The sequence below is a fragment of the Coloeus monedula genome (genome assembly GCF_965178545.1).
Source record: "Coloeus monedula genome assembly, chromosome: 1".
In the NCBI taxonomy this organism is placed as follows: domain Eukaryota; kingdom Metazoa; phylum Chordata; class Aves; order Passeriformes; family Corvidae; genus Coloeus; species Coloeus monedula.
The window spans coordinates 88,609,237-88,636,893 of NC_138781.1; the positions used below are offsets into that span (position 1 = coordinate 88,609,237).

The 27,657-nt window shown below is 40.4% G+C and overlaps 1 protein-coding gene across 3 annotated transcripts in view; it reads right to left on the reverse strand.

Moving 5' to 3' along the window:
- The window catches only part of GRB10 (growth factor receptor bound protein 10), a 145,672-nt gene that overhangs the window by 105,847 nt on the left and 12,168 nt on the right, over window positions 1–27,657 (reverse strand). For 2 of the 3 annotated variants that reach the window (XM_082295568.1, XM_082295567.1), the window contains exon 2: window positions 3,499–3,596. The exons of the other annotated variant lie outside the window; for it this stretch is intronic. In XM_082295568.1, the coding sequence (XP_082151694.1) occupies window positions 3,499–3,549 (51 nt within the window). In that variant the 5' untranslated portion in view covers window positions 3,550–3,596. The remainder of the gene's footprint in view (window positions 1–3,498; window positions 3,597–27,657) is intronic. 3 annotated transcript variants of the gene reach the window in all.

Below are 27,657 nucleotides of genomic sequence, written 5' to 3' on the forward strand. Positions count from 1 at the left end.
ACAATGAGGGCCAAAACATAGGGTTTCAAGAGCCCTTTCCAAGGCCACTTGGAGACAGGTTCTGCAATCGAATGTTTTTCATGCAGGTTTTTTTACGATAAAAGACATTTTATGCACACAAACAAGGACTGCAGCATGTATGCCTATATTAACACTAAATAACAGAGTGTTCAATTCCAAACTGGCAGAGATAAGCCTGCGTCATATAGAAGGCACCTGGATGTCACAAGGGTAAGGATTATTGCATCCATCAAGGTAATTCTCTAAATAAATTAGAGAGTTAATCAAATCAAAAGGGTTTTTTTCTCTCCTTTCACTAAAAGAGAAACCCTCTCTTCTCTAACTGCCCAATCTAAGCAAGCCACCCCTGAAAATAAAAATGTGAGTTTCCCGAAAACCACACTCACCAAGATGAAGCACTCTAGAAAAACAAGTATAACCTCAATATGCCATGGACTTGGATCAGGTGACCTCCAAAGGTGTCTTCTAACATACTGTGTCATTTTATTGAAAACAAGAATCAAAGCTACCATACTAAAACCTGGAGAACCTCTGCCTAACTGCTGCTCCAGATGAAGGCAGAGGAATGTCACTATTGTAGTTCTAGTATTGGCAGCAAATCACCTTCACATCCACAAACCTGACATCATTCAAAGAGGCTTTCATTACAGTAGCTAGCCTCTGATTAATTCTCTTAGGTATTTAATTCCTACTCTTGCAGTGCACAAAGCTTCTCAAGTATGATGTGCAATATTCTGCACTTGATCAAGAGGATTATTAGCAATCCTGAAATCCACAGTTCTGTACACATAAGAAAAAGCAACTTCCATCTTCTCCCTACTTTGTGGCCAAGTGCTTGTAGTCCATTTTGTACCAAGTTACAAGTCCTTTCTCAAATAAGAATTCAGCTCACTAAAACCAAATTCTATTACTTATTATTGAAGTCATACCTGCATCTTGGTCATGAGAAAACAAACAGAAGGCAGAAAGTGGAAGATGAACAGAACATTCCCAGATGCCCAAAATTTTATCTTTATAAACCGAGAAAAACACCCCGTCTTTTTGTTATTTATGTCACTGAGACTTGTACAATTAATGCAAAGGGTTAAAGAACTAAATATTCCCCAAGAGTTCAAGTCACTGCACATAAATACTGTTGTGACTACAGATTGCAAAAGAACGGAAACACAGTAAATCATCCCGTTTTTTCTGAGAAATTCTGGGACTGTGTTCTGAATTTCCAGGAACAGAAGACAAACACTGCCAATTCTCACTGCCGGATTTTTATTGAAGAGTTCAAGAATTTGGAAATGACTCCTGAAAGCCACTGAGAGATAGTATTGATTTTTTTTTTTTTTTTTTTTTTTTTTACAGACCTAGAGATTGTTTCTAGGAGAATGCACTCAGTGTGACCGGTTCATGCGCTAACTCCTGAGAAATTTAAAGAAAAAGAAGAAAAAGGCTCTTAAACAAGACCTGAAAGAAGCAAACCTAGCAAACAAAGAACTCAGTAACAAAGTCAGAGATCTATACTTTGCCCATCTCTCCAAAAACATAAAAAAACTGAGAAAAGGTAGACTGGCAGCAAGACATCCTAAAGCACATTCTGTAGTGTATACCCAATTATCCAGGTTCTCATTTTTCTTGCCTTGAATATAATCCCAACCTCCAATGTGCCAATTTATTCTAATACTGAATTTACAGCATTAAGGTCCCAACCTTGGGATCTCTGGAGCAGTGGCCTTCATAGCCTTTCATTCATATTAAGTAAGAAAATGTGCTGAAGAAAGAGAATACTTCTTTACACTCTAATCTAGAGCAAATTTAGTTTAACCTTCTTTCAGCCCTTTACCAACAAAATGCTTTCACTGCAGCCAAATTTGAAAGACAAGTTGATGAAAGCTCCTAAGTCAGATTTAGTAGGGGTGGAAAAACAGATGTTCAGGGTTTTTTTAATGCAAACTTCAGTTCTGACAGAAGGCACAGTAGTTGTGAATGGGCTTCCACAGTTAGTCTTCAAACTGGTTATAAGCACTTAGGGTAGTTAATACACAGTAAGCTTAGACCAAAAATAACTGAGTGCCTTTCCCACCATCTTAAGTCACCCCATGTTGCTCTGACACTTCCAGTCTGCTGACTGCCCCAGACTAAAGCAGGTTATCTACCAGGTTCGTCAGAGCAAGGGAAGTACCAATGAAAATTCACATTCTTACTTCCTATGAACCACAAAAGGCACTATTTTCACAGGAAAGATTGACACTTGCAGCTCAAAAACGACTGCCTAGAATGTCAAGTTTCTCTTACATAGCTCTCCTTTCCCTCAGCTTTGCATCATGACTCAAATGATGCTCCAAATGAATTGGAAGCATAATTTCACAGTGCATCCAAATTATGAAGTCCAGGCACATCTATTCACATATTCCTTTAAAATCATAGATCCAAGTATAGTAACAGGTTTTCAGAACATCCAATTTCTCAAAGTCCAGTCTATTTTTATAGCTGCAAAAGAAGCTAAAAAAGAACTCTTATGTTTTTTCCTGTTATCCAGAGAAGCATTCAGGTACATTCAGCTGACAACTCAGCATATACTAACATTAGACTTTTAACTAATTTGAGGTTTCCTGTTGGGGAAGAAAAAATTGTAAGCTGACATATTACACAACATGTATAAATCCTAAAGAGATTTTTTGGAAATTTTGTTGTTGTTTTTGTCTGGTTTTTTGCTTGTCTTCCAAATGAGTAGCATGACTGTAGTAATCACTACTAGCAATGTCTCTCTTGGGACAGAGGGAAAAGGTTTTAATGTCACATGACACTGTTTAATTATTTGTGTATCTACAGGGTCCAAAATCATAACTGAATCCTCTGTGTGGTAATCATATTATGAAAACAGATGATAAAAAGTGCAAAGAAAATATTATATCCAAACTAGCAATTTGCAGTTTCACAGAAAATACAAAGCAAGCATTAAGCCAACTAAAACTGCCCAGGGGAAAAAAGAGAACTTTCACATGCATTTTTGTCAAGTATCTTTGAATTTAGCTGAGGGTTTTTTAAAATATACTCTTTGTAATATGCCATATTGGCTGCTTAGATACAGCACAATGACTCAAAAAGCATAGGATCTAACCAAGTGTAAAAATCTCTGCCTTTGTTCCTACAAATATAGCATTCAGCAAACTGATACATTTTGATGCAAGGCACTTCGCTGGTATTGTAGCTTGCCACCTTTTCTTTGCCTTCTCCCAAATAGGAAATGGCTATTTTTAAGGCAAATTTCAAATCTTAATCCATATATATTAATAACCCAATTTTTTTCAGCAGCAGAACTTGAATACAGGATGGTAACAGAGGCTCTGTTTCCAAATGTTAGCAAAACCCAGAGAATTGCCAGACAGCTATTAGCAGTTTGATGAAAAGTTTGAATGCACCACCAATCACCGGCACACAGCAATATGATGCTACAAGCTGACACGAACATGCAGTTTCACAACTTACTATCCGATAAGGAAGATGTAAAAAGGAGTCTGGGCAGCCAGCTAAAGCCATTTGTTCCTTCAAATTTTCTTCAAATTACATCTACTGCTTCCCAGGACCTGCAGAGTACAAACAAACTGTCAGAAACCATACTGAAGACATTTCATCAACTTATTATTGAAAACAGTTGGAGGAGGAAGACCAAGAAGATCAAGATGAGGTGATGAGGATTTGCATCAACTTGAAGCAGAAACTGTGCACATTTGCTGCCTGTAGCCTAGCAAACACGTTCAATTTGGTATTTCATTTCAAAGCCCAACATAACTATTCCCAGGACATGTGGCTTCTACTTTATTCCCACTGTTCAGGCAAAAATGAAAGCCTCCCTTCACAGCAAAACCCTAGCCATTTGAAAACTGGCTCTCACCACCTGAGGCTACGTTTTCAATTGTGGAAAGAAAACACTGAAATCTGCGAGTTAATTAAGATGACTGTCACTTATCACAGCATCATTTGAGTTGGAAAAGACCCACAAGATCACCAAGATCATTATGCAACATTAGCCTTCAATGCCTGGCTACACAACTTCTAACCTTTACCCTTTCCTGCCTGCCTTTTCTCTCATGGTTTTATTCTCAGACAATATATCAGTGTCACATACAAATTAATTCAAGTCGTGCACTTGCTCTTCTGAGTGATTATTAGCAGCAACTTTGCAAGGTGAGTTGTGTTTCTTTAAAGCATCAACTTTGTGATCAGATAGAGCTTGAAAAGAAATCTGCAAACATTTAGAGGAACATATGGCTAAAGAACTAAAAATAAAAAGGCAAGACAATGTCAAGAAAGTTATTATAACTGCCTCCTAAAGGAAACAAAAATAAACCACAATAAATAAATAAAGCACTATTTTCTGCTCCAGCATTTCTTCCAACCAGTGGTGAAGACATCCCTGCAGTGTAAGACAAGTGATGCCACCTCCAAGTAGATGAAAAAAGCATGACTGGGGGAAGAGAAAGCAGGCTGCAAAGCACAGTCAGAACTTTTACTTCTACCACAAGCGAGCTCCTGTGTTGTGTCTCCCGTTCACTATTAATTATCGATTATGTACTCAAAACAAAAGCCCAAGTTTTAAACAGGCTACCCACTGCTCTCTGGTAAGCATGAACTATCACCAAACCAAAGCTGCCACCAAAATTTATGGGACAATTAAGTCAGGGACAAGGGTTAAAAAACATCTTGGACAAGGTGTTCCCAGAGGACTTCCAGCCTATGGTCCACAAACCATGCGCTCATCAAGGAAGCTTTATTTTACCTAGTCCCAGGATGAGTTTGGCTGAGGTATGGTAGCCTCCTCCTCTATCAGTAAAGCAGGCAAACTCCTGGGAACTTTCCAGGAAGTAGTTACTGGGCTTCTGCTGTTTTCTGTGATCAATTCATACAGCCAATTACCTCGGGAGGAAACTGGTTTTGGCAATAGCAAGTCTGAAAATCCATTTAACCACGTATGCATAAATCCAGTTGTTCATTCTAGGTAAGTAAATGGAAAAAAAAATTAAACCCAAAATCTTACAGGATCCAAAGTGGGGTAGGCAACACCAAACATCTAACTGTAGGCACATTAGTCAACTTGCACTATTGCTAAACATATAAACAGTGGTCTACAGCCATCTAACTACTTCTCCATACCTAAAAGTTTGCAGTCAGTTTTAAAGATTGATCTGAAGATTTCACCTTAATCACCCAGTTTGTTCCAGGAGAATTAAGCACAGATTTAAGAAAAGCTCTTAAAAACCTTTTCACTTGGGGGAGTAGCATTTTCTTTTCTTTTTTGTAAGCACATCTACAGAGAAATTAAGCAAGCCACTGGAATAGCTGTTATGAAGTTGGTAAAATGCTTTAAGAATAATGAGAACTGTATTACTGGCCTCTAAACCCACCAAGACTAAAGCTTACATAAAGGGAAAAAGGGAAAAGAATTGAGCTTTACAGGGCAACAGTTTTGTTTATTACCACCTCAGTATTTAGCCATCAAGAAAAGGCACAACTGCTGCAAATTTAATGGTAAGTTATTTAGGACTGAGTATCAACACACCGGGCTTTTGATGTTTCAGCAAAAGGCTCCAATTCACTTATAGCAAGATAGATTAAATATGTTCCTAAACAATACCAGACCAATTTGTCTACTCTAGGGTGTGCTGCAGTTTATGTCACAGCCCCATTACACCAATGGAAGATCATAAATTACCTCAAACAATAGTTGGAGTCAAGACTGCATAATTTATCAAGAACCATTTGCTTCACTGCTACATTCTTGAGTATTCATTTGTTAACACTGCAGAAACAGAGGAAAGCAATAATCTCTAGATGATATCATTCCTGGTCAGTCACATATTAACACTGATTAAAGATCTCATCTCTTTTGTCTGTCTAAAAACAGTTTATCAACCTAGTCCTACCCCAGGAATACAAAAAGCCTTTGCTCACCTGTGGTCTAAGGTCCTTTGTGCCACACCAAGAAGTAATAAATTTCATAGGGACAGAACTCTACACCAATTTACATGTTCAGTAGATAAATATTAGGACTTAAAAAGAAAAAATAGATCAATTTTTCCTGTGCTGTTGTCTTTAAACATGATTTTTAGCATGTCACTTCTCTTCAGAGACTGTAGCTGCATACAGATATACATGTTCTTGCCACACAATTTACACAGCACAAATCGCAAAGTAGTATTCAAGTGCCAAGTTACTGCCCTTCTCCTAAAATGCCTTACATGGGGGAGGGAAATTCCAAAGGATTGTAAACAGACAACCAGCTATGTAGTCGATCACTGTTACAAAACTCGGGACATTCAGCTGAGAGAATAACTGTCATGCAACATTGAGCGAGACAGCCTGTGCACATTCGGAACCAAGCGATTTCATCTGCTTTTATTGGCTTCAGAGCTCTGCCTTGGACAGAGGCCCTGAAAGGACAGTCATGATAAACCAAGTTTCAAAGGTCATGAGACTAATTTTTGGTATGACATTCTCTAGAATAAAGAATGGACTATTGTAAGGCACAGCTTTGATGTCTCAGTCTCTAAAAAGTGTTAAACGAACTCACACCATCCAAAAGATTGCGATCAATCCTGCATGGAAAACACTGCAGGTATGTACCCTGGAGATTGTCACTGCTCTGAATGGGTTGTTTAAGTCACAACCAAATTACTCAACTAACCAGCAGATTAAGTTGTTGGTTAACTGCAAATTCTGCCCATTGCCAGGTATGTTTTTCTGATTTATCTCTTGTTCTCTGCACATTCCCAGCAGAGGAAACGGTATCTCGCCCAGAACTCTGGAAGCAGACACAGCCTACGCACCTACGGATACTGTGGTAGGAAAATGGCAGGGGTATGGTCACTCTGCCAATTCAGGAAGTTTTCCAGGTTCTACATGTGCCATCTGTCAAAGTCTTTAAATTCAAGAGAAAAATAATTTTTAAAACGCAATTGCTTGCAGATTAGTTAGGAACAGGAGGAGGGGGAAAAAAAAAAAAAAGATTTTAACCTGGCAGAGTTGCAAGACAAGCTCCAGAGCTCTTGAAAACTGGATTTATGCTCTTTTATGAAAGGTGACTTAACAAATTTGTTGAATGCTATACCCTTTTAAGTATTTCAACATTTTTCTTCATAATGATCTGCTTTCTACAACTGAACTACTGTGAAAGAGGGAAGGTGAGAAAGCTTCAACATAGCCTTAATTTTGACCTGAAGACCTTTATCTAAGATCTCAGGTTTTACATACAAGTTAGAAATCTTTCCCGCTTTTTTATGTATACCTTTTATTCTCTCAGACACTAAGTATCACTATTCCATTTCTCCCCACAATGCAGAATGAGGCTTAGCAGACCAAACCTGGATTTTCCTAAGAAACTAGAACAAAGTCTTAAAACTGAATCAATCCAATATTCTCCCCTAAGTTTCCTTCAGGACTGTGTGGCTTAAGTCTACTGGACTTAAAATTTAACATCTTGAAGACCCAGGGAGAAAAACACCCTCTCCTTAGCCTACACAAGGAGCAGTCTCCAAGACTTCAACTGTTCTCCTGGCTGTAGGCTCCCCACTACTTCATATCATCTAGGAAAGTGTTCTGTTTTTTTCTGCAAACATGTACATATATATATATATATATATATATATGTATGTATCTGTATCACTGAAACAGGTTTACAAGACGCAGCAGTTATATGGACACACCGAGCAACCCTCTGCAACACAGGCATGAGTACCCATACTCTGACACTTCCTTACCAGTCTACTCCTATTGCCATAGTTACAATGGAAATAAAGTTGGATACAAGCAGCATGAGGCATGCCAATGAATTTTCTGTAGTTGAAAGACCTGACAGCTAGCAATGTCCCCAGCTGCACTGAAACTGCGGGACCCAGATGTGCTTTTGCATGCAAGATCCACACAGCTTCTCACAAAAATGAAGCCTGAATGACTATGTGGGCTGAAAAAGTGCCATCAGATTCCTTAGCTGGCTGGACCAAGAAGACTAAAGCATCCTTGGCAGCTCACAAGTTTGCCATCAGGTTTCACCATAGCTTCAGCAATCAGTACATGCAAGGATTTGTAAAGCATCTTGCCGTCTTTTAGACATAGCTTCAGGTGGAGACTGTGTCAATTTGCAACACTGAGAACGCCCTTCTCCCTCCCCAAGGGATCACTTAGCAAGCAGGTCTGGATTCATCACCTCAAACGTTTTACTGACCACGTTCTTCGCTTACTCAATTCAAACACACACTTGCTTCTCTTCCCAGCTCTGAATGTCCCTCCTCACACCCAAAGTCTTCATTTTGCCCATGCTGAAAAACAATACTCAGCCACTTTCCCTTCAAACAAGTTTTTTCTTCCAAAACATCTCCCCAAACACTCCCGAATGGAATCACCCTGCAACCACAAAAGACTTAATGACATGATCGTCAACACCCTGATGGCCTACTGAGATTAGCAGCAGGCAATATTTAAGAATAGCTGCAGCTTTCCCAATTTCTCCCCATTTCCCTTGCGCGAGTTGGTATCTTCACATGCATTTTGTTACACATATGTACCCAAAAGGCATTTGCAAGTCTATGATATGGAGCAACTGCCTAACTAGAGGAATACTTTGAACATCTTTGAAAACAAAGCATTGTTCTAGCTAAAATTTCAAGGGAGTGTTGTGCACTAAAATGAAAAGCACTTTTCAAAATATAAATCATCAATCAAAAGCGCTTCAGTTACGTCCAAACACTCCCACGAAACCCTACTAAAAAATCTGGTCTTATAAAAAAAGGGAATATAATTCTCTTTTGCCATTCTTAATTGCAAAGCTGTTAGTCTAAATATTACACCTTGTAAAGGAAGCCATTTGCCATTGTACTTTTGCCAGAAAGTGAAGAATCTTGGCAACGGCAATACAGGCTTTTGAAAGCCAAAACAGATACATACTTCAGAAGAAGCACAGAAGAGCTGATGCCATCCCACTTCGAGCCTTGCCAAATAAAATTAAATAAAATATATGCAGTTCAGCATTTTTTGGTTTCCTGAATCGGCCTAAAATTTTGAAAGGGCTCAAGACTCATAGCCCATGAATTCATGTTCACCTCCTGACAGAACAGTTTCACGGACAGCAAAGATAAAGTCCTGGGAGAAAAACAGTATTTAGCCCAACAACACCAACAAAAAATCAACCAACCAACAACAACAAAAAAAAACGAACCACCAACCAGAACAAGCCACCAAACAAAATCAAAAAACCGAACAACAAATCCCAAACCTATAACAAACTTTGGAAATACTTACAAAACTCTGCAGTTTACTGTTTTCCTTGATCACTGAAAATCCTCTTCTGTCTCCTAATAGCTTCAAATCCATAGCTTTGAAGCAGGAACTTTGGCAACTAAACAGACTTTTACCCAAGTCTAAGTGAAATGTTAATTAGACAGAAACTGAAATAAAAAACTACATCATATACAGGAGACAAAACCCATCAGCAAGCCATATGCAGAGGTAGAGCAGGTACAAGGATGCATGACTGGGACATGAGATGCACAGGGAGGCAGCCCAAAGTTAACTTCATCTGACAATGCCATGACTAATGGTCTCTAATTTTGCATATACAGTTCCTCACTACATCCTTTGCCTCCAGAGAACTGAAAAAACACTGTCTCTATTCACTGTGTTGTCACTGTCTTGCCTTTCTTCCCCACTCCAATCTAGTCACATTTCTCATAAAACAGAATCCAAAATTTTATAATTTTGGGAAGCAGTCTAAATAATTATTTCCTTATGTTATTTTAAGCTTTTATTATCCAACCTGAAGACTTAGAGTGAAGTTATACAACAGTCAAGATGATTTAATAGCTTGTTACTGCCAAGAACAGGACAGACATCCCACTCTCTTCATCAGCCCTTGTTCTGCCTTCTTCCCCCACTTCCTCCCAGCAGCTTCATGGCACTCCCTCCTTCTCCCCGTTTTGTGTCATGTATGGTCCTTAATGAGTTCAGCTTGTGTTAATTAACGCATTTGTTTTGCTGGGTTAGTGTTCTGCTAAGGAAGCAAATGCAATAAACTTAGATCTGACAGGCAGTTCAGCTGGCACAATGTGAACGGCAGGAGACCATGAGCAAGAAGGGAAGGAAACAGGATCACCCCTCTCCAGTGGCAGCAAACTATTACATTGGCCAAGGCAACCTGTGAACTTCCATTTTCTTTGTTTACTGCCATTAGGAGCTGGCAAACCTTTCCTACTGCACATCCGTGAGAATTACTGCATTCCAGGCATCTCACTGAAGTTAAACATTTGGATAGATCTCTAAATAAAATATGAAGTTTTTCTCACAGGCACCTTCACCTTGTGGCCCCAACTCAGCTGAAGTCTGCTTTTGTTGCCTACTTACCCGAACATTGCTTTTTGCATTCAACACTCTAATGAGCCTTTGTGTTTCCAACCTGCAACTGGTGTGAATGGTCCTGCCCCCTGCTCTGCAGTGGGATTTGAAAGCCAAGGGCTCTAGACCCCCCAGCCCAGAGACTAAACTACACACAAGACATTTTTCTAAACAATTTGAAGTGAGTTCATCAACCTCGCACAGTGCTTTTTTTTTAAGTAAGTCAGATCATTACAGATTCTGTCTGAAACCATAGTTTAATCTACATGCCTATCCATAAACATCCATTGGAAAATCTACCAGACTCAACTAGCCTTTACTAAGGTGATAAGATGGTAGTATGCACTCCTCAGCTCTTACTTTTACAGACTCCTGAGAAAAGTTAGGAGAGATAATAGTTGAAATACATATACAATGGTTTGACAGAGAGACTTTTAAATTCATAGAGTAGCAATCTGCAGCAAGGATGCCCTGTTCCCAGGTTCTGTTCCCTTATTTCTCTACAACACTCCTTTATTTTGGAGAATATTCCAAAGCAGGCAGAAACTTTTCCTCTCCTGTCTGATGCAAAAGACATAGATATTGAAAAATAAAAACAAAGAACAAAAGGCAATCTCCGATCACATGACCTACTGATCAGTTTTTCAAGCATTTTAAGCCTGTTTCATCCAAATGATGCATTCATCAATCATTACAATTCTTCACAGTCTATTTTTCTTTACTTGGATCTTTATGCAGGGGACTCTGTAGCTTGAAGAAGAACTTGCTAGTTTTTGTTGCACCATACTGGCTACAGAGGGCTGACCATAAGGCTGACTTCAAAACCAACACTCACACTTGTGCACAGAAGCTACGAGCACATATTTATCAATACCATTCACATCCCTTCTTAGGGTCTCTCCTGCTCTCCAGGGTTTTCAGGTGGGTTAAAATTCTTTTCCTGGATTTAAAACTTCATTATTGTGGACCAATGACATCAGACATTAGGGTTTTTACTTTGACAATTTACAGGGTTTAATACTGATAGTTAACACAGTAATTGTACATGTATCACTGTTCCCTTGGTACAAGATTTTTTTTGGAAGAGTTATTAACTAGGATTATCAGAAGCTTTTATTTAGACATCAAGTTCGTGTTTTTGAAGAAAATCAATTGACAGAGGCTTCTACAGTTATCTATGATTTATGTTCATGAATAAGCACTGGTTTATTTACATAGTCTCATCCCATATAAATGGTTGAAGCTAGAAGGCAAGTTTAGACATTTCAATTCAAACTGCAAGCTACTCACTGAGATGGTATCTTTCTGAGATACCATAAGAGGTACACTTAAGTCAGCAGGTTATTCTCAGTATACCTCATTTGTATGGTTGGAACACTCAAAAAAAGACTTTCTGCTCAGCCTCTAAAAAAAATAAAAAAAATCACATTCTGTGAGCAGAAATGCATTCCCCAGCATCAACAGCATGTTAATTCATCCTCCAAATAATTTCGTGGCAACTATTCCCAAACATGATTTATTCTAAAGAATTCAACTGTTCAACCAATTCTGAAAAAGACACCGTAGTAAGTAACAGTAGCAAGTAGCAAAAATAAAAAAGCAAGCCCCTTTTACCTCTCATGCACAGCAGGGTAAGGGTTACCACAGAAGGACTTTTAAGTGATAACAGAGCCAGGAGAGCCCAGGACTACACCAATCCCAAGCAAGCAGGCAATGACCAACTCTGCTGCTAGTTGCAAAGAGAGCAAGGAGGCAACTCCAACAAATACTGTGCTGGCCCTTGAGATGAACAGAAAGTCCTGTCTCTTCAAGAGGGCTATAATAAAAAAGTGCAAGGGATAACACACAAATTAAAGCAATGCATACACCCTTGATTGACTGGAACATAAAAAAACTGTACCCAGTTTGGAGACTGCACTCATTCACTCCCATGCAATGAAGCAAAGCAGTGCCAAAGCTCGCTCAACTGCAAAAAACCTGCTTTTTAAGATACTGATGTCACAGATACCCCACGTGTACTTTAACGCTGCCTCACTAACGAATCACAGCAATCTCTTCTTAGAGCAAAGAGACCATTTTGTAATCTCAAATGCATTTGCTGGCATTATGCAACACACAAGCTTCAAATCCACGGGTGGCTTATGGTTAGCAGCAGGCAATCAGTGCCAGCTTTCAGAACACAACTAAAATGTTACTGGTGCTCTATTCTTGAATACAGGCTAAGAATTTCTATAAATAAATAAATAAAGGATATCAGCAATGCAAAAGTCTTTCTTACCCTCTTATGTCTTTTAGCCCTTGAAAAACAGTTTCAAGCTGACATCTCAAAAGCAAGTATGCTGACCTACTTGCAAATATAACACCACCCTGGGACAAACAGGGCATAGCTTTTTCAAATAAGTGTAAACAAAACAGAAAACAAACCTACATAACAGGTTAATATTTTGTAGAAGGGCTAATGTTCAACAAAGCTGAAATCTGGCCAACAGATCACATGTTTCATGTGCATTACTGAACACTTATTTATTGCTATTAACCTGTACCTGCAGAGACGAAGAAAGAGAATACTCTTGCTTTGATTCTGAAGGTCACAAGGTGACCAAAATCCCAGCTTAATGAAGGCTGTGGTGAGGTTGCAAGTGTCACAGCTTCCACCAACCCTTTCAAAACGCAGTGTTGGAAAGCACAGGGAAGAAAACTGAAGTAATACCACCCAGGCTTCATAGACTATGTCAACTTAATTAGAATGGTATTTTGGCAGTACCAAAAGATTACATATCGAAGGCTGGGTAGTAGGCCAAATGACTAGAATATTTTGCCAAGCCACCTACATTAAGAGCTACTTCCCTGTACTTGCAGGGTGCCATGAAGGAAATCTGTTGTTTCAGGCCTTATGAGGCTGTTTAACAGAGGTATGAAGTGTTGAATATCCCCAGCACTGAAGGTTAACTAGATATGAGTTAAACAAGGAACATCCCTAGTTAACCTTCAGACTCCGGAGCTACCAAAGGGGAACACTTGTTCTCCAAGGGTGCAGGCTCCAGATGTAGTGCCTTCCCTGTGTATTGATGTGCTTTAGCCCACAAAACACTCGTACTCCAAGCCTGGAACCCACACACAGGTCTCATCTGCATTCTCCCACCTCCAAGGTTGTCCAACTGGTACTCGCAGCAGTGGAAAGGAGGGAGAGAGAGGACAGAGCATAAGTATCCCCAGACACAACATCGTTTTATAGGCCTGGAGTTTGCCCACAGAAGCAAACCAACATCCAGGCTGCGCATGGAGCTGACCACAACACTATTACAGGATATGAAGGCAGTCACACACCCCTGGTGGTGGTATGTGTACAGGAGAAGTGTACATGCCTGCACTGCCACATCAGGGAGGAGAAACAGGCTATCCTTATGTGCAGTCCATCTCATTCCACAGCAGCTATCTGGATGTCAGAGAAAGCTGGGGCTTGCCTGAGCTGAGCTCAAGAAGCCACTTGCACCCTATACAATTCAATGAAGCACACTACTGGAGCACCTGGTTCTTTTCATTGACAACAACAGGAATTTAGAAAACTGGTTCAGATGTAGCCATCCATAATCTGGAGACACAAAACCATCCAGAGGAATCCCTCCCCAGTGTACAGCACCTGAACTTCAAACTCTTAGCACCTCTGGAAAAGACTGACAATTATGCCAGACCAGTCACGCACTATCCCCAGACTTTTGGTCTCTGTACTACAGAAGTCAATCCTGACAAAACTTCAGTTTCTCCCAGTAGCTTTAAGGGTTTAATTTCACTCAGTGTGTGTGTCTTTATAATACATATATTACACACATATATTACACACACGCACTTACATGTGAGTGTGAACTCTATAAACAGATGAAGAGATTCTTTAGCAGCAACAGAGAATGCAAGATGACATGGCAGAACTCAGTCAACCTCATGAAAAATGAAAAATAAAGTCTCAGTTCTCTTCCCTGAATTTCTTTTGCTGTTTGAGGCAGAAATTTTGTTCACACTTTGCTCTTCCAAAAAGTTCTCCCCCTTCAAAATACACTGCAGTGTAATAAAACAAAACATTTATCAAAGGAGCAGATGAGCTCTCTTGCAAAAGCCTCTGTGAATATCAAAAATTTGAATTTCTAATTGCTGCTGTTAATTGATGAAATAACAATTCAAAAATGGTTTCTTGCTACTTTGTATTTTGATCTATAAAAGCATTTGCTCATCATTAATACAATCAATTTGACAGATGCACCAGAAAAGTCTCGATTTTCATTTCAGCCTTACTAATTAGCAGCTCTATTTTATTAAAAACCAGCTCTGCATGAAGAGATGGCTTCACACAACTGCCTGTTTTACACAAATACCTCCCACAGGCTTTCATGCTACTTTCTATCACTGGAAGAAAGAGAAAATTCCCTTCACCTAATGCTCTGATGCTTACAGATCTCAGCAATCACTAGCGAGTAATATTCCCCATCTCCTTCAAATGGACAGCAGTACCACAGAATTTGCCACCAATGCCTGATATTGCCTCCTCTTTATGGCATTATTGGTCTTAGATAAATTACACTATGGCTTGGAAACTATCACATTTGTTTCCTGCAACATCTTTGCCTACGCATCTTTTCCAGTCAAATAACTCGTATAAGTCAATAGCCCAAAATGAGCAGCACAATTTTCATGAGGACTCTCCCATTTAACTAAATGACAACCTCCTCATTATACAAAACCAAAAAGCTTCTCTCCAAAACACAAGACAGAAACAGAAGTTCATTGAAGCTGGATGCCTCCCAAGAGTCAGGTTTGAGAAGGCTGCTCCATACAGAAATGCTCTTCTCTCTGTGGCAGGTGATGATACCCACTGTTCCCAGCTGCAGAACTTCCTAGTGTTGTCTCCTAAGCTACAGGCATACCCTCATACTCTGACCCTGCAGAAGTGCAACAACACATTGCCTAATGCAGCACCCCAGTCGGTGTCAGTGGGACAAGCAAGCCGCAGGAATGACACACATACAACTTTTCCCATGACAGCAAGTAGCAGCACTTGGTCAGAAAAGATCTTGCAGCTCAAGTAAAGAAATGCAGGATTATAGAAACCCACTACCAATGCATGGTGAGGGAGAAATATTGAGCACACCAGGAAACAAGCACTTGAACTGCTCCCATGATCTAAGGGACAGGAAGATAGGGCTGGTTTTCTACCAGACTGCAATGATAGATCCCTAAGTCTTTATATAGATCTCTGTCTTAGGCAGGTTAAACCTTTTAAGACTTAAATCTCTAATGAGATCCACTTTTAAACACACCAAAAAAGACAACTGGAAAGCGCAGAATCCCTCTGCTTTTGCGCCAAGTCGGAACGCAAACAGCTCCTTCTGTGGAGGCCACATGTGCCAAGAAGGACTAGGCTCCAGCTCCTGGCACTTGAGCAGCACTGAAGTTTTCATTCTCTGGATGGAAAGTACAACACTGCTGATCATTTGCTCTGCAGACAAGTTAAGAAATCACCCCGTACAGTCAGACAAAATTAAGTAATTTGCTACCATTAGCTACCAGAAACCTCCTCCCTGATATCCAGTGACATATGTGTGGGAATGGTTCACAGCTGAGTCAGGGGAGGTTCAGACTAGATACACAGAAACACTACCAAGAGGGTAGTCAAACACTGGAAGTGGCTTCCTAGAGAGGTGGTCAATGTCCCAAGCCTGTCAGTATTTAAGAAGCCCTTGGACAATGCCCTTAACAACATACTTTGACCTTTGGTCAGCCCTGAAATGGTCAGACAGTTGGACTGAATGATCACTATAGGTACCTTCCAATTGGAATACTCTATTCCACTTATCAGACATTCAATGTTCCATTCAAGGAACATTCTTTTATACCAAAATGGCATTACGTGAGTGAATGGTCTTAACTGAAGTTCAGAAAATTCTCTTTCTTTAATTTGTAATTTTTTTTTTCTGATACAAGTCAGGCACTGAGGCAGCACTGCAAATAACCACTTCCAGAAATGTCCTTCTCAGAGCACTCAGGTGCTCTCTTGCCATCAAATTTGAGTTTATGGAAAAAACATCAGTCAGCTGATAAATTGTAACCCTCCCCTCAACAACCCTATTCTGTCTCAAAGTAAAAGTAAAACCAGTCAGAGTCAAGAGCAGTTTAGGAAAAACAGTTTTATTTGACACTGAAATGGACTGGGAAGTTCAGGGGATCAAGGTAAGGGGCTGACAACATCCCACAGCCATCTCAGGAACCATCTGACCCCCACTGCCACAGTGCCTCACATTTTACACACAATTCCCACTTCTCATCCTGCACCCTCACTTTCAGCATGTGGCTCTTGGCTAAAGTGGGCCAGTTTGCACTGACTGCTGACCAGTGATGCTGGCCATCGAGGGACCAGTTAACAACATGAATTTCACAAGCCCACCATTACAAAACAGATATGAGCAAGTACTCTGTTGGCAATTAGAGCTCCAGCTTTATTTTATTTATTCTAGTGTAAGAACAGATGTTGCAGTTATTCAAAGGTTTTCACAACCTTAATTGCTGACCTTAATTGTTGTTAATCTTTCCCATGAAGTGGAGACAGACAGACGCCACCCGTATTTTGTGAAGAAGATAGTGAGCTTCAGGGTATGAATAATAAAAGACAGTATTGTCTGCCTTCTCCCTCCAGTGTGAAATACAAGGGTACTGGGATTGGCCAGCAGCATGGAAGAAAGAGAATGAACGAATGACTCAGCTGTTTTATTTATTTTTTTGAGGGATGCATCTGCTACAGGGTTGAGCCTTGACACTGACATTTCTTCCCCCTCCCCGGGAACGGGTGAAGCTTCCAAGTGCCAGCTAAGGAAGTGCTGCATTTAGCCTTCACGACGCCTGAAACAGCTGATACACAAAGCACCCCGTCCACCTCATTGAGCATCACTAAAGCTGTAGTATTAAGAAGCAGAGTGTTGAGTTTCATAGGGCAATATTAGGTTTCATAAACAAGCTCTCAGACTGGACAAAAAAGCAGCATTTAATTATGTGCTAGAAACATTGCAAAAGATACATGAGAGCTTCCCAAGTCTTTTCCTTTGCTAGTGGGAAGCTTGCCTGACTTCTTACTCAGGTGTGGAAATTTTATATCCATCTTTTTGCTGCAGAACTTGAAGATTTAAGTTTTCTAACCAAGAAGTACATTCCTCTGACTTTGTTCTGCCAAGTGTACTCGAAGATGTTAACTTGCTGTCCCAGTAATTTGAGACCAGGCAAGGCAGAGGAGGGACACAAGTTCAGAAATGCAACACAGGATGTACTGATGCTGTAACAGGAATGCCCTACAACCTAAGGCAGGAGCCCCAGAAGTCAGGAGAGTGAAGATCAATTTCATGTTTACAGTTGCCTTCAAGTAAATGCCTGGAGTGAACTTGGTGCACAAGATTTAACCCAAAACCAGACTAGAATGGCATCAGCTACCAGCTCTGCTGCAACATACAGGAAATCAAGTCTTTCCCCCACCTCTCACGTCAAAACTCACCTTAACTGCAAACACCTTCAAGGACTCGTGACAGAAAGAAAAGTTAAGGACTGTTTTGGTTTTAGTTCCTTAAGAGATACTACATTTATTCATTAAAAAAAGTCAAAATAAAGAAGCCAACCAGGCACCATGTATACTAAATAACCACTCACAGATCACATTTTAAGAGCAACATTAAAACGTTGTTATAAATTGCACAATGAAGGAATTCAGTTAAGATTTCTAAAGGAAAACATCAAACTACCAAGCTGTTAATTGCTATAGATACCCTGTCATACCTAAAGGGACTTGGACATAGCATGAAAGATGCTAAGTTATGTCAGTTTTTAGAAATGAGTTCAAGGTAAATCCAGGGAACTTAAAAATCAGGAAAAAACTTCTTTTCTGAAAGAACTAGCTAAAACTAGGTAACACAGACATGAATAATCAGTTAGATAGCATGAGCAAGAGTCAGTACACCTTCTGCAGAAGTTATTACTCAGATCTACCCAAGGTTTATTATGACACTGTATAAATGAGACACAATACTCAGTATTAACCCTAGTGACTCTTAAAAGGACCTGAGCTGCTGCACCTTGCAGGAGTGGTTCCCCCCTTAATATCGAGCCAAAAAGGTAGGAAAACATGGAGCTTTTTTCCATACAAGGAGTCTTCAGAATTACCAGAGTGGCCATTCTTTTCAACACATCCTTAAGCTCTCTCAAATGTGACAACCAGGGAGGTGACATGAGGTTTGCCAGCAGTATGGTGTGTTCAGTCAGAGCTGGAGCTTCATGCAAAGCACAGCAGAACGATCTCATGATCACAGGCAAATGGGTAGCCAAAAGGGCAACTCTGATTTAATTTTCACAAAGTCAAGCCAATGTGCTAGAAAAATAACCCTGCCTGTGTGTACCACTGAAGTAAGTGTCAGGAGTCTGAAGTCTTGTTTGAAGTATCATCTTGGAGGAAAAAGGGAGGGGAGGAAAAGAAAACAGACAATACCTCACAAGGAAATACAGTATTAAGAATCAAGGAACTGCCACAAGCAAAGCAGAATCATGACAAGTCATTAAATCCAGGGCACACCCACTTCTTGAAAACTGTGGGCTGTTATGACATTGAAAGGGTAAAACAGAATTAGAAAGAGTACAGAGAAGAGGAATTCCTAGAGCAGAAACTAACAGCCCTGGATCATTTGGCACAGAAAAGAGACAGCTGAGGGAAAAGAAGGCAGACATCAAGTCAGTTATAGAGGATATGGAAAAAGTGCCCAGAGAATAAGCATTCCCCCTCAAAAGAAAAATTCAGAAAATCTGAAATCGATAGGAAACATGAAAATCTTTTCCGAGGGGTGACTGGATTAATGAAGGTGTTAAAATAATAATAATATAGGCAAGCACTGGAGACAGCTCATAAGGGATAGCAATGATAGTAATAGATGTGCACACTCCAGATAACTGCAGCACAGCTCACCATGAAGCAGAAGGGTCTAAAAGCAGAGAAAAACTCCTTGCAGTCTTTCCACCTAAGCAACTGCAATTCAAACCAACATTTTTCTTTTTTAATTAATATTCCTGGCTGAGAACTGTGGGCACTAGACATTAACCTAATGGGGATGGTGGTGAAGGAGAGCTGGAGGAACAGCCACATCACCGCGGTGCCGAAGCACCACCTCAGCACTGCCACACTGCATCCTCCAGAAAACACTGCACCAATCTAACAGATTTGCACCTTTAACTATTTGGCACAGACCTAAAAACTACAGTTGCTAGGCATCCTCCATGTAACATTTACTTTAAACAGCAAGTCCTGCAGGCTGCTGCAGTATGCAGAAGGTAGAATACATGTAGCCCACAAGTTGACAAGCACATGCCTAAATGCTGGCTCTCCGCAACACACAACGTGATCCGCTTCGCCAAAGTGCCTCTCCCACTATTTCCCTGGGAGTCTACTACATCCATGATGAGATACGTTTTAACACTGAATACAAAGGTGCTGTTTTCATAATGGGCATCTAGGAAGACCCCTCCTTTTCTTTTCAGGCCAGGACAAGAGCAAATTGAAATCTAAGGTTTTAAAGTACATGATTTCTGCATGATTAAGGAAACCTGATTAAGTCCTCCCAAAATCACAACTTAAGGCCAACACCATACTGAAAGCTGCTAAGAGACCACAGCTGAAAAAAGCCTTGAACACCTCTTATCAGCTTTTTATTTTGAAAAAAAATGTAGAGCTACTTTCAAAACAGCATGAGAGTCACAACACCAGAAAGATCCTGGCTTTTTCATGTTCTCAAAATAGCATGCTAGAAAGACATCTACAAAAATAGAAATTTTAGGTGCATTTTGCTTTCATCTCGAGCATCAGCTCAAGTCTATCCAACGCAGCGTTTGCGTAAGGCTCCATAAAGCATTCCTTCATCCACAACCCCACTCTGAGCAGTGGCAGAAAACTGTGATCAGATGCAGCCAATCACTTGAAAGCCCTCCAAGACCAGGGGATTTGGATGCTGGAGCATGCTTATCCCTTCCCCATCGCCCCACACACACTGTACACTGAGAAATTAAGATTCCTCTAACTTGCTTCACTGAAATCCAAGTGGTCTAATAGAAGGTGGCAGCCAGCAGCATCACCAAAAATAAAACCATCAGAGAGAAACTAGTGAAGTGTAAAGTAATGCTTTGTTTCAGGAGGATAAATGTGCAAGTCATTTTCACTGTATTTCTTGACACAGAAAACTAAGTAGCAGCAGCAACAAATTTCGGGAACCATACTCTCTGCTTCTCCATTCCCAGGAGGCAAACCAAGGGAAAAGCAACTGTGTTCAAACAGCCCCTCTGCTCCTTGACTGCCCAGATTCACCCTTGCTGCCCTTCTGTGGGGCAGAGTGAAGCTCACTCGCTGTGTCAGGGAGAGCACCTCTCCTCACCTCCCGCTCCCTGCCTTCTAGGAATTTCGCACACCAACACTGGCGGATTAGGAGCTGTAATGCTATTAAACACTGCAATATCAAAATGTGAACTAAAGCACATAAAGCCTGCCTTAAGAGGAAGGGTATTTGGGGGTTTTTTGAGGTTTTTTTTAACCTCTGGAAAAGCATCTAAGGAAAACAGCGAGGAAGCAGTGTCAAAACTGGCAACTCCACACGCAGAACAGCCAAGTTTACGTGCGCATTGCAGCCTGCCTGCTACTTCAGATTACTGATTGCAAAGCAACAAGTTATTCTCTCCCTAATTGGGTCCCAGTCTAAAATAGTCCTGTTATTTTTAGTACAGTACTTAAGTGTCTGAACTGTGCCCTGTACTGCCAAAGCTGGCAAGCATCCCTGGCCATACCACAAATTCCGATATTAAACAAGAACACACATGCCACATACCCAGGACAACGTTTGTTCTTCTGCCTTGTCTTTAGAGGGCAACTTTAAAGACTTTAAACATTAACAGCCAGCCAAAAATGGCACAGGCTTACACGCTAATTCTGCATTTAAAGCCTTTCTCCCAGCTACTGTGCAACAAGAGAATAAACCCGGCAAAGGAAGACTGAGGGTTGCAATACCACTGATTAGTTAGAGACAGTCAGTTTGCTTTTAGGGCACAGATAGAAGATAAGAATGGGATTATTAAATCTCCATTTTGCTTGGTTTGAGTCCATACAAGTTCTGGGCTACTGGAGGAGAGGATAAATCCAAAATGCATTCTAACTCACCCCTCTTCTGTCCCCTTCCACACTGTACATACCCTATTAAATTTAAACTAGTCAAGAAACAAAAGGCCTGTGTTAAATATGTTTACACACACCACAGAAGGAGGATTATGTAAGCTCTGTCTCACAAACAATATGCTTCTTCTGCAGAAGAAATCAATCAAAGCAAGACCTGTGCATGCTCCCAAGTCAGTCTTCCCACCTTCCATCACAGGGGTGACAACCGTCCTGCAGCATGCTAATTCTGGAGTGCAGGGAGCAGAACAAAATCCAAAATATCCATAGGCTGCTTCAACAAAGCCTACCTGTCACCGTGAGCTGACTGTCCCTCACCTTGTGTTTCCACTGTAATCTCGTTTTTGTTAGACCAGGAAGAACAAGTTCCCAGGAGGAATTTACTCTGTCCTTTTACCAAGTACTTTGCAGCAAGGAAGTCAACTCTATGAAAGAGCTTTAAAGACAAAATCCTAACCTGAAAGACGGCTGCCAGCCAACAAAAATTTGTTAGTCTCTATTACCACTAGACCATCTGTTCTTGAAACTGTACGTTCCTTTTCAGAAGGGTTCTTATTTTGTGAACAGCATTAGCATTGTTCACTCTCTCCACTCTGTCAACATCCCCTTATCCAACACACTTCTAGATCTGGTGGTGACACAAGACTAAGCCTGTAGTTTATCATATCATTATCTAGTCATTTTGGGTTCATCAGTATATTTCAGTACTTTCTATTTTCAATTATTCTAATCTCAGACAGTAGCAGAAGCAACATATATAAAACGTTTCATGGCTTCTGAATTACGGCTGGGCTGACCAGGGGCACAAACTAAATGTTGTTCTCAAACCCAAGTCTGACAAAAAAGCTGAGGCAAAAATTCAGCCTGTTGGCATTTGCCCTTTAACCATTTCAGTATATTCATTCTGGATGAAAGAATTTGCTTTGTATTTGAAGAGAGCCTTCTGCCACTGAGTGTTCATTCTCTCTCATCTCCAGATTTTAGTTAATCCTCAGACCCAAGATATTTAAGTTTTACGGTTGCCCACCTAAGACAAAAAGCAAGCAACAGTTAGTCTGTCTGCCTCGTTAGGTAGACAGGTCAAGCAAAGTCCATCCATCTGCACTCCACTAAAAGAGCAACAGCCTGCAGACAATTATTGCAATACCAAAATAAGTGAAAGTGAAACAAGACACATCAAAAACTCATTCTGCAATTCCACAGCAATAAAATAATAATTAAGGGAAAGGTCAGCTAACTCAACACCTTCTCAAAAATACTACAGGTAACAAGACCAAAACAAAAACCAAAACAAAACCCCCCCCCCCCCAAAAAAAAACCCCAAAACCACTCAAAAAAAAACCCAAAAGAAGAGAAAAAAACCACAAAAAACCCACAAAAACCCAACCAACCAAAAAAAACCACCCCACTAAAAAACAAAAGAACCACAACAAGAAAGCCCCCAACAACAACAAACTCAAACTATTACTAGTGATGATAGGAGAGAGAAGAAAAAATAAAGAGATGAATCAGCTTTCTCTCAAATTAGCTGGTTTTCATGAAACTCAGTAATGAATTGAACAGTTTGGATTCTGTTTTTTTAATGCTTCACATCATTAGCAGTCATTTTTGAAAGTTCATAGTGGATTGAGAAGGTAGCAGAGGCTGGAGAATGGCAAACAGTGATTTCCTACAGAAGTGGGAGGGGAAAGGAGTGGAAAGAAAAACATTAAGAATGATACTTGTTGCTTAATTCACACATTTGCCATTAAACCCATTTCTAGGGCCAAAAAGAAAATAAAAGATTAAACTCAACAAAAACTGGTTGTTCATGTATAAGCCAAGTCAAACCAACTCAACATCCTGCTACGTCAGAATAATGTATTTTAGGAACACAGAAGCAGCAGACACTGAATCTGAATCTTGACATTAGCGAAACCACATCAAAAGATTCAAACTGCATTCTTACCAAAAGATAAGAAAACTTTGTCATACTGTTATCAATGCAAACAGTCATCTTATGGCAGATTTGAAAGTGACTGGGCAACTGCACTGACTTGTATCTACTTGGAACGCCAAAAAAACCTGAAATACTCACAAAATAGCCTGACATACTGAATAACCTTTGCAGAGATCTGCCCTGGTCCCACACTATTCTAACACTAATGATCTATACAATGAAGGAGAAAATGACACTCATTAAACTTGGGGAAGCTGCTAACTTTAAGCAGTCAGCTTGCTGGAAGACTTAATTCAAAGCAAGTTTTAGAAACTAGAAAATTCTTTGTTGAGAAAGAGGCAAATACCATAGAGGAATGTAGAGAGGAACATATGTGAGAATCATGAAGCAACAGTTCTGCTCTACTTGTGGCTGATAAAGCTTCCAGCACGAAGCTGTACCCGATCTTCAGCAAATTTCGGAAAAGATCAACTGGAAAGAATCCAAGCAAAAGCAATAGGAACATCACAGAATTAGAAAAACATGACATCTGGGAGGAAAAAAGAAAAAACAGAATTAACTGGAGCTCAGCCAAAAGAAGCAAAAGTAAGGGTCATGATGAAATCTTTCAAATCTATGAAAGCGTGCTGCAAAGAAAAGAGGGAATACTATGTTCTCCATGCCCACAACTTTGAGAAGAAACAGAAAGGTTTAAAAAGCAAAGATTTAGGAAAACATTACTGTACTGGGTGGAGTGAGGGCATAGGGAAAAGATAAAAGAGAAGCACCAAGTCAAAACTGATAAAGGGGCAAAAAAACCCCAGAGAGTCGACAGCCAAGATCTGTGAGGAATAAGCAGTTTTCCCAACCGCTGCCACCAAGCTGCCGTCAGAAACACACCTACACTCCAGCTTTTCCTCGACTAGTTGACCTGTGTAAAGTCTCCTCTCCAGATCTAGCACTGTGCTACAAGAAAAATAAGCTTAACAGATGCATTGTCTCCTCTCTTTCTTCAAAGCACAGTACCCAAAATGAGAATACCAACAAGCTGCATACCCACTGTAACCTTCAGGGCTCAAATGACCCAAAAAAAAAAAAAAAAAAGAAAATCCCAACCAAGTTAAAACCTTAGGTGTTAAAGTATCTTTTAAAGTCTAACACAGGCACTTGCCTCTGTTGATACACGGATCCAGCTATGTCCTAACACTACAAACAAACCAGAACCTGACAGGAGAGAAGCACGTGGGCCATACCCTCAAGCCCTAAGAATTTTACTGTTCAGTCTTATTCTGGAGGACAAATAGCAGAAACATCACTTTGACTGTAATGTCTATGTGCATTTTTTAATGCTTAGCCTCAATCTACAAGCTGTGGATCAAAATCTTATGGTTCCACTGCCCGTCAGGCTTTTGAAGGATACATGGAACAGAGAAATTTCTTCTTGCAGAAGAGGGTGGAAGATAATAATCTATACATGGCTACCCCAGGACAGCTAACTCAGTCAGTACTGAAAGATGCAATCCTATCACTCTGCAGCTTGGCACTAACACTTACTCAGTAGCAAGCATATCTGGAAGTTTGGGGGGGGGCAGGGGTAACCAACAAAACCTCAATCCCTTCAATTTTTTTTTTTTTTAGCTCATGGACTGTGAGCACCAGTGTATTCCAAACTGCATTTGCATTTGTTCTCACTATGCAAAACCTCTGGGAATATCTACAGGAAATGAACTCTGATTAGACATAACTGCAAGCACTATCATCTTATTTAGCCAATTTTCTCTCTCCAACCCCTCTCCACATACACCACTTTGACCTCCACCATTTGCATCAATGGAAGTAGCTGGGGATAGGCATTTCACAAATCTCCCAAATCCAACACTCCTGGGTACAAGACCTATTTCAGCCTTTAACCATGCAACTGGAAGATATTTAAGCATGCCACAGAGGCTTAAGGGAGGCTTTGAAATTGCATTTGCTTTATACTGTGCATGTCAAAAAGACAGTCATTTGTCATCTTTTCTTGAGTATCCCTGAGTAAGATGCTGATGCAGAGATAAATATTCATAAGGCTAGCTCATGCAGTTTTCCTCAAATCTGACTAGATCCAATTCCCTCTCGTTTTAAGAAGAAGGAATTATATGTAAATATCACAGCAAAGGAAGATGTAGGAGTTAAGATCAGGTTTCTGTGCATGGGAGGGACCCACTGTGGATTTACAGGATTAGTGGCAGTGCCCATCCCTCTCCATCAGGAATGACCCTCTGCTCTCCACTTTGCACATTTACAACTGCAGATACTGGGATCTTGGAGCATGAGGCTGACAGTCCACAAAGGCAAAGCACAAGTCACTCCTAAAGAGTGACAGGGCTGGAAAATAGAAGAAGGAAAAATAAAATGATTTTAAAAAATAAAATCAATCGGTGTAGACAATTTAAGTCAAGAAAGGTAAGCACACACTGCCATTTCATGGAGTTCCACTGTGCCACTGTTTGCATTCAGCAGAAGCACTTTTGCTCAGGTGCCTCACCATGTGGTTATCCCTGGAATCCCTGGCTGTCCAAACGGCCACCAGGCCACAAGACACCCAGCACATAAACATCCACTCAAAAGTAACACTTGTGGTTTAGACCAGGACAGAAGCCAGGCCAAGTTTTAGACATGACTTAGCTACCTGTATCACAAGCAGGATGTTTACTATGCACTGTGGTATAAATACTCCTTCTCTCCCCATTTTTTTCCTAACACTTCCTCCACCTTTGGAGAAGCCATCATCTCTGAGAGAATTTAACTTCCACGAGCTGGGACGTGGGAGCAAACACAGAGTGATACAACCATCACACAGGCAAAACACATCCACCAAAAACTGCGGGCTTCTCTCATACAGATGCCTCACAGCAGCTCCAAGAAAGTGTTAGCATTACTCCAAAAAGACAATCATATCAGTAATCTTTTTCAGAGCCATGATTTAGCCATGCTGTGAGTTAAGACATTTCCCCACCCATCACATCATCTTCACCAGAGGAGGGTGGGGGTGCAGCCTACTTTGCCTTTTCTCCATATCACACTAGAAAGACACACATGACTGTGGAAGTCAATTTGATTCCTTCTCCTCTCACACTGCTAAGAAGTGGATGCACTATGAGAAGGGAAAGAAACTCCAAAAGATCAAGAGGATGAAAAAGTTGAGTTGCATCAATACTGCCCTTCTTTGTGCCTCCTCTTCTAGGTTCTCAGCATGGCTCCTAAACTCTCTCCTTTAAGGCAGCTTTCCCTCTCCCCTCCCAATGCTACAAAACACACATATGAGCAGAGAGGTCACTTAGAAACTGTTAATCAAATGCTGAAAACCAGACTGAAATGGTTTCTAATATTTCTTTTTTGGTATGTATCACAATAAAAAAAAGATCCAACCATTTTTAGTTGGCCTTCATTTATATTCTTAGATAAATTTTACATCTCTAGTCTGTATTCAGCTTTTCCTCCCTAATAATGAGATGGCTCGATTCTTTCTTACAGGATGCAAAAGGGCAGGAGATCTTGTGGTGTTTCCCAGTGGAAGATGACATGATAATTCAAAGCTTTATAGGTTAGGTCAGTGTTAGGATACAGCTACTTCAGGATAAAGCTACTCTGCTTTAGTTTTTACAAATGCTGTTACTTCTTCATTGACCAGGCAAATCTTTAGGAAGATTACTGCCATGCTACAAAATCATCTCCATTGATAAAATAAAACATTCATGATCCAGGCTGCACTTAAAGCAACACAGTTGTAAAGAGACTCGTCTAATAAAAGTGGCAGAAAGTCATAAAAATTAATTTAAGCTACCCAGAATATTTGGTTAATTTTAAACTGCTAATGGATTTCAGAGACAGCACCTTGGGTGAAAATCACTTTTATTAAAACCTTGCAGTCCCTTGGTCTTCTTGGGACCTCACTTGAGGCTAAGGTATCAGGTGCCCTGAGTTACCCCGTTAAAGCACTACTTTTAAAAGGATCCCAGAAGACTATACAAAGACTTAACCCGAAGCTCCCTGCTCCAAGCCTCTCAGCTCCACACACAGCCACAGCCCTGCAAAGCTTCCACACTACTACCAAGCCCGGCAGCCCCCAGCCCCACTC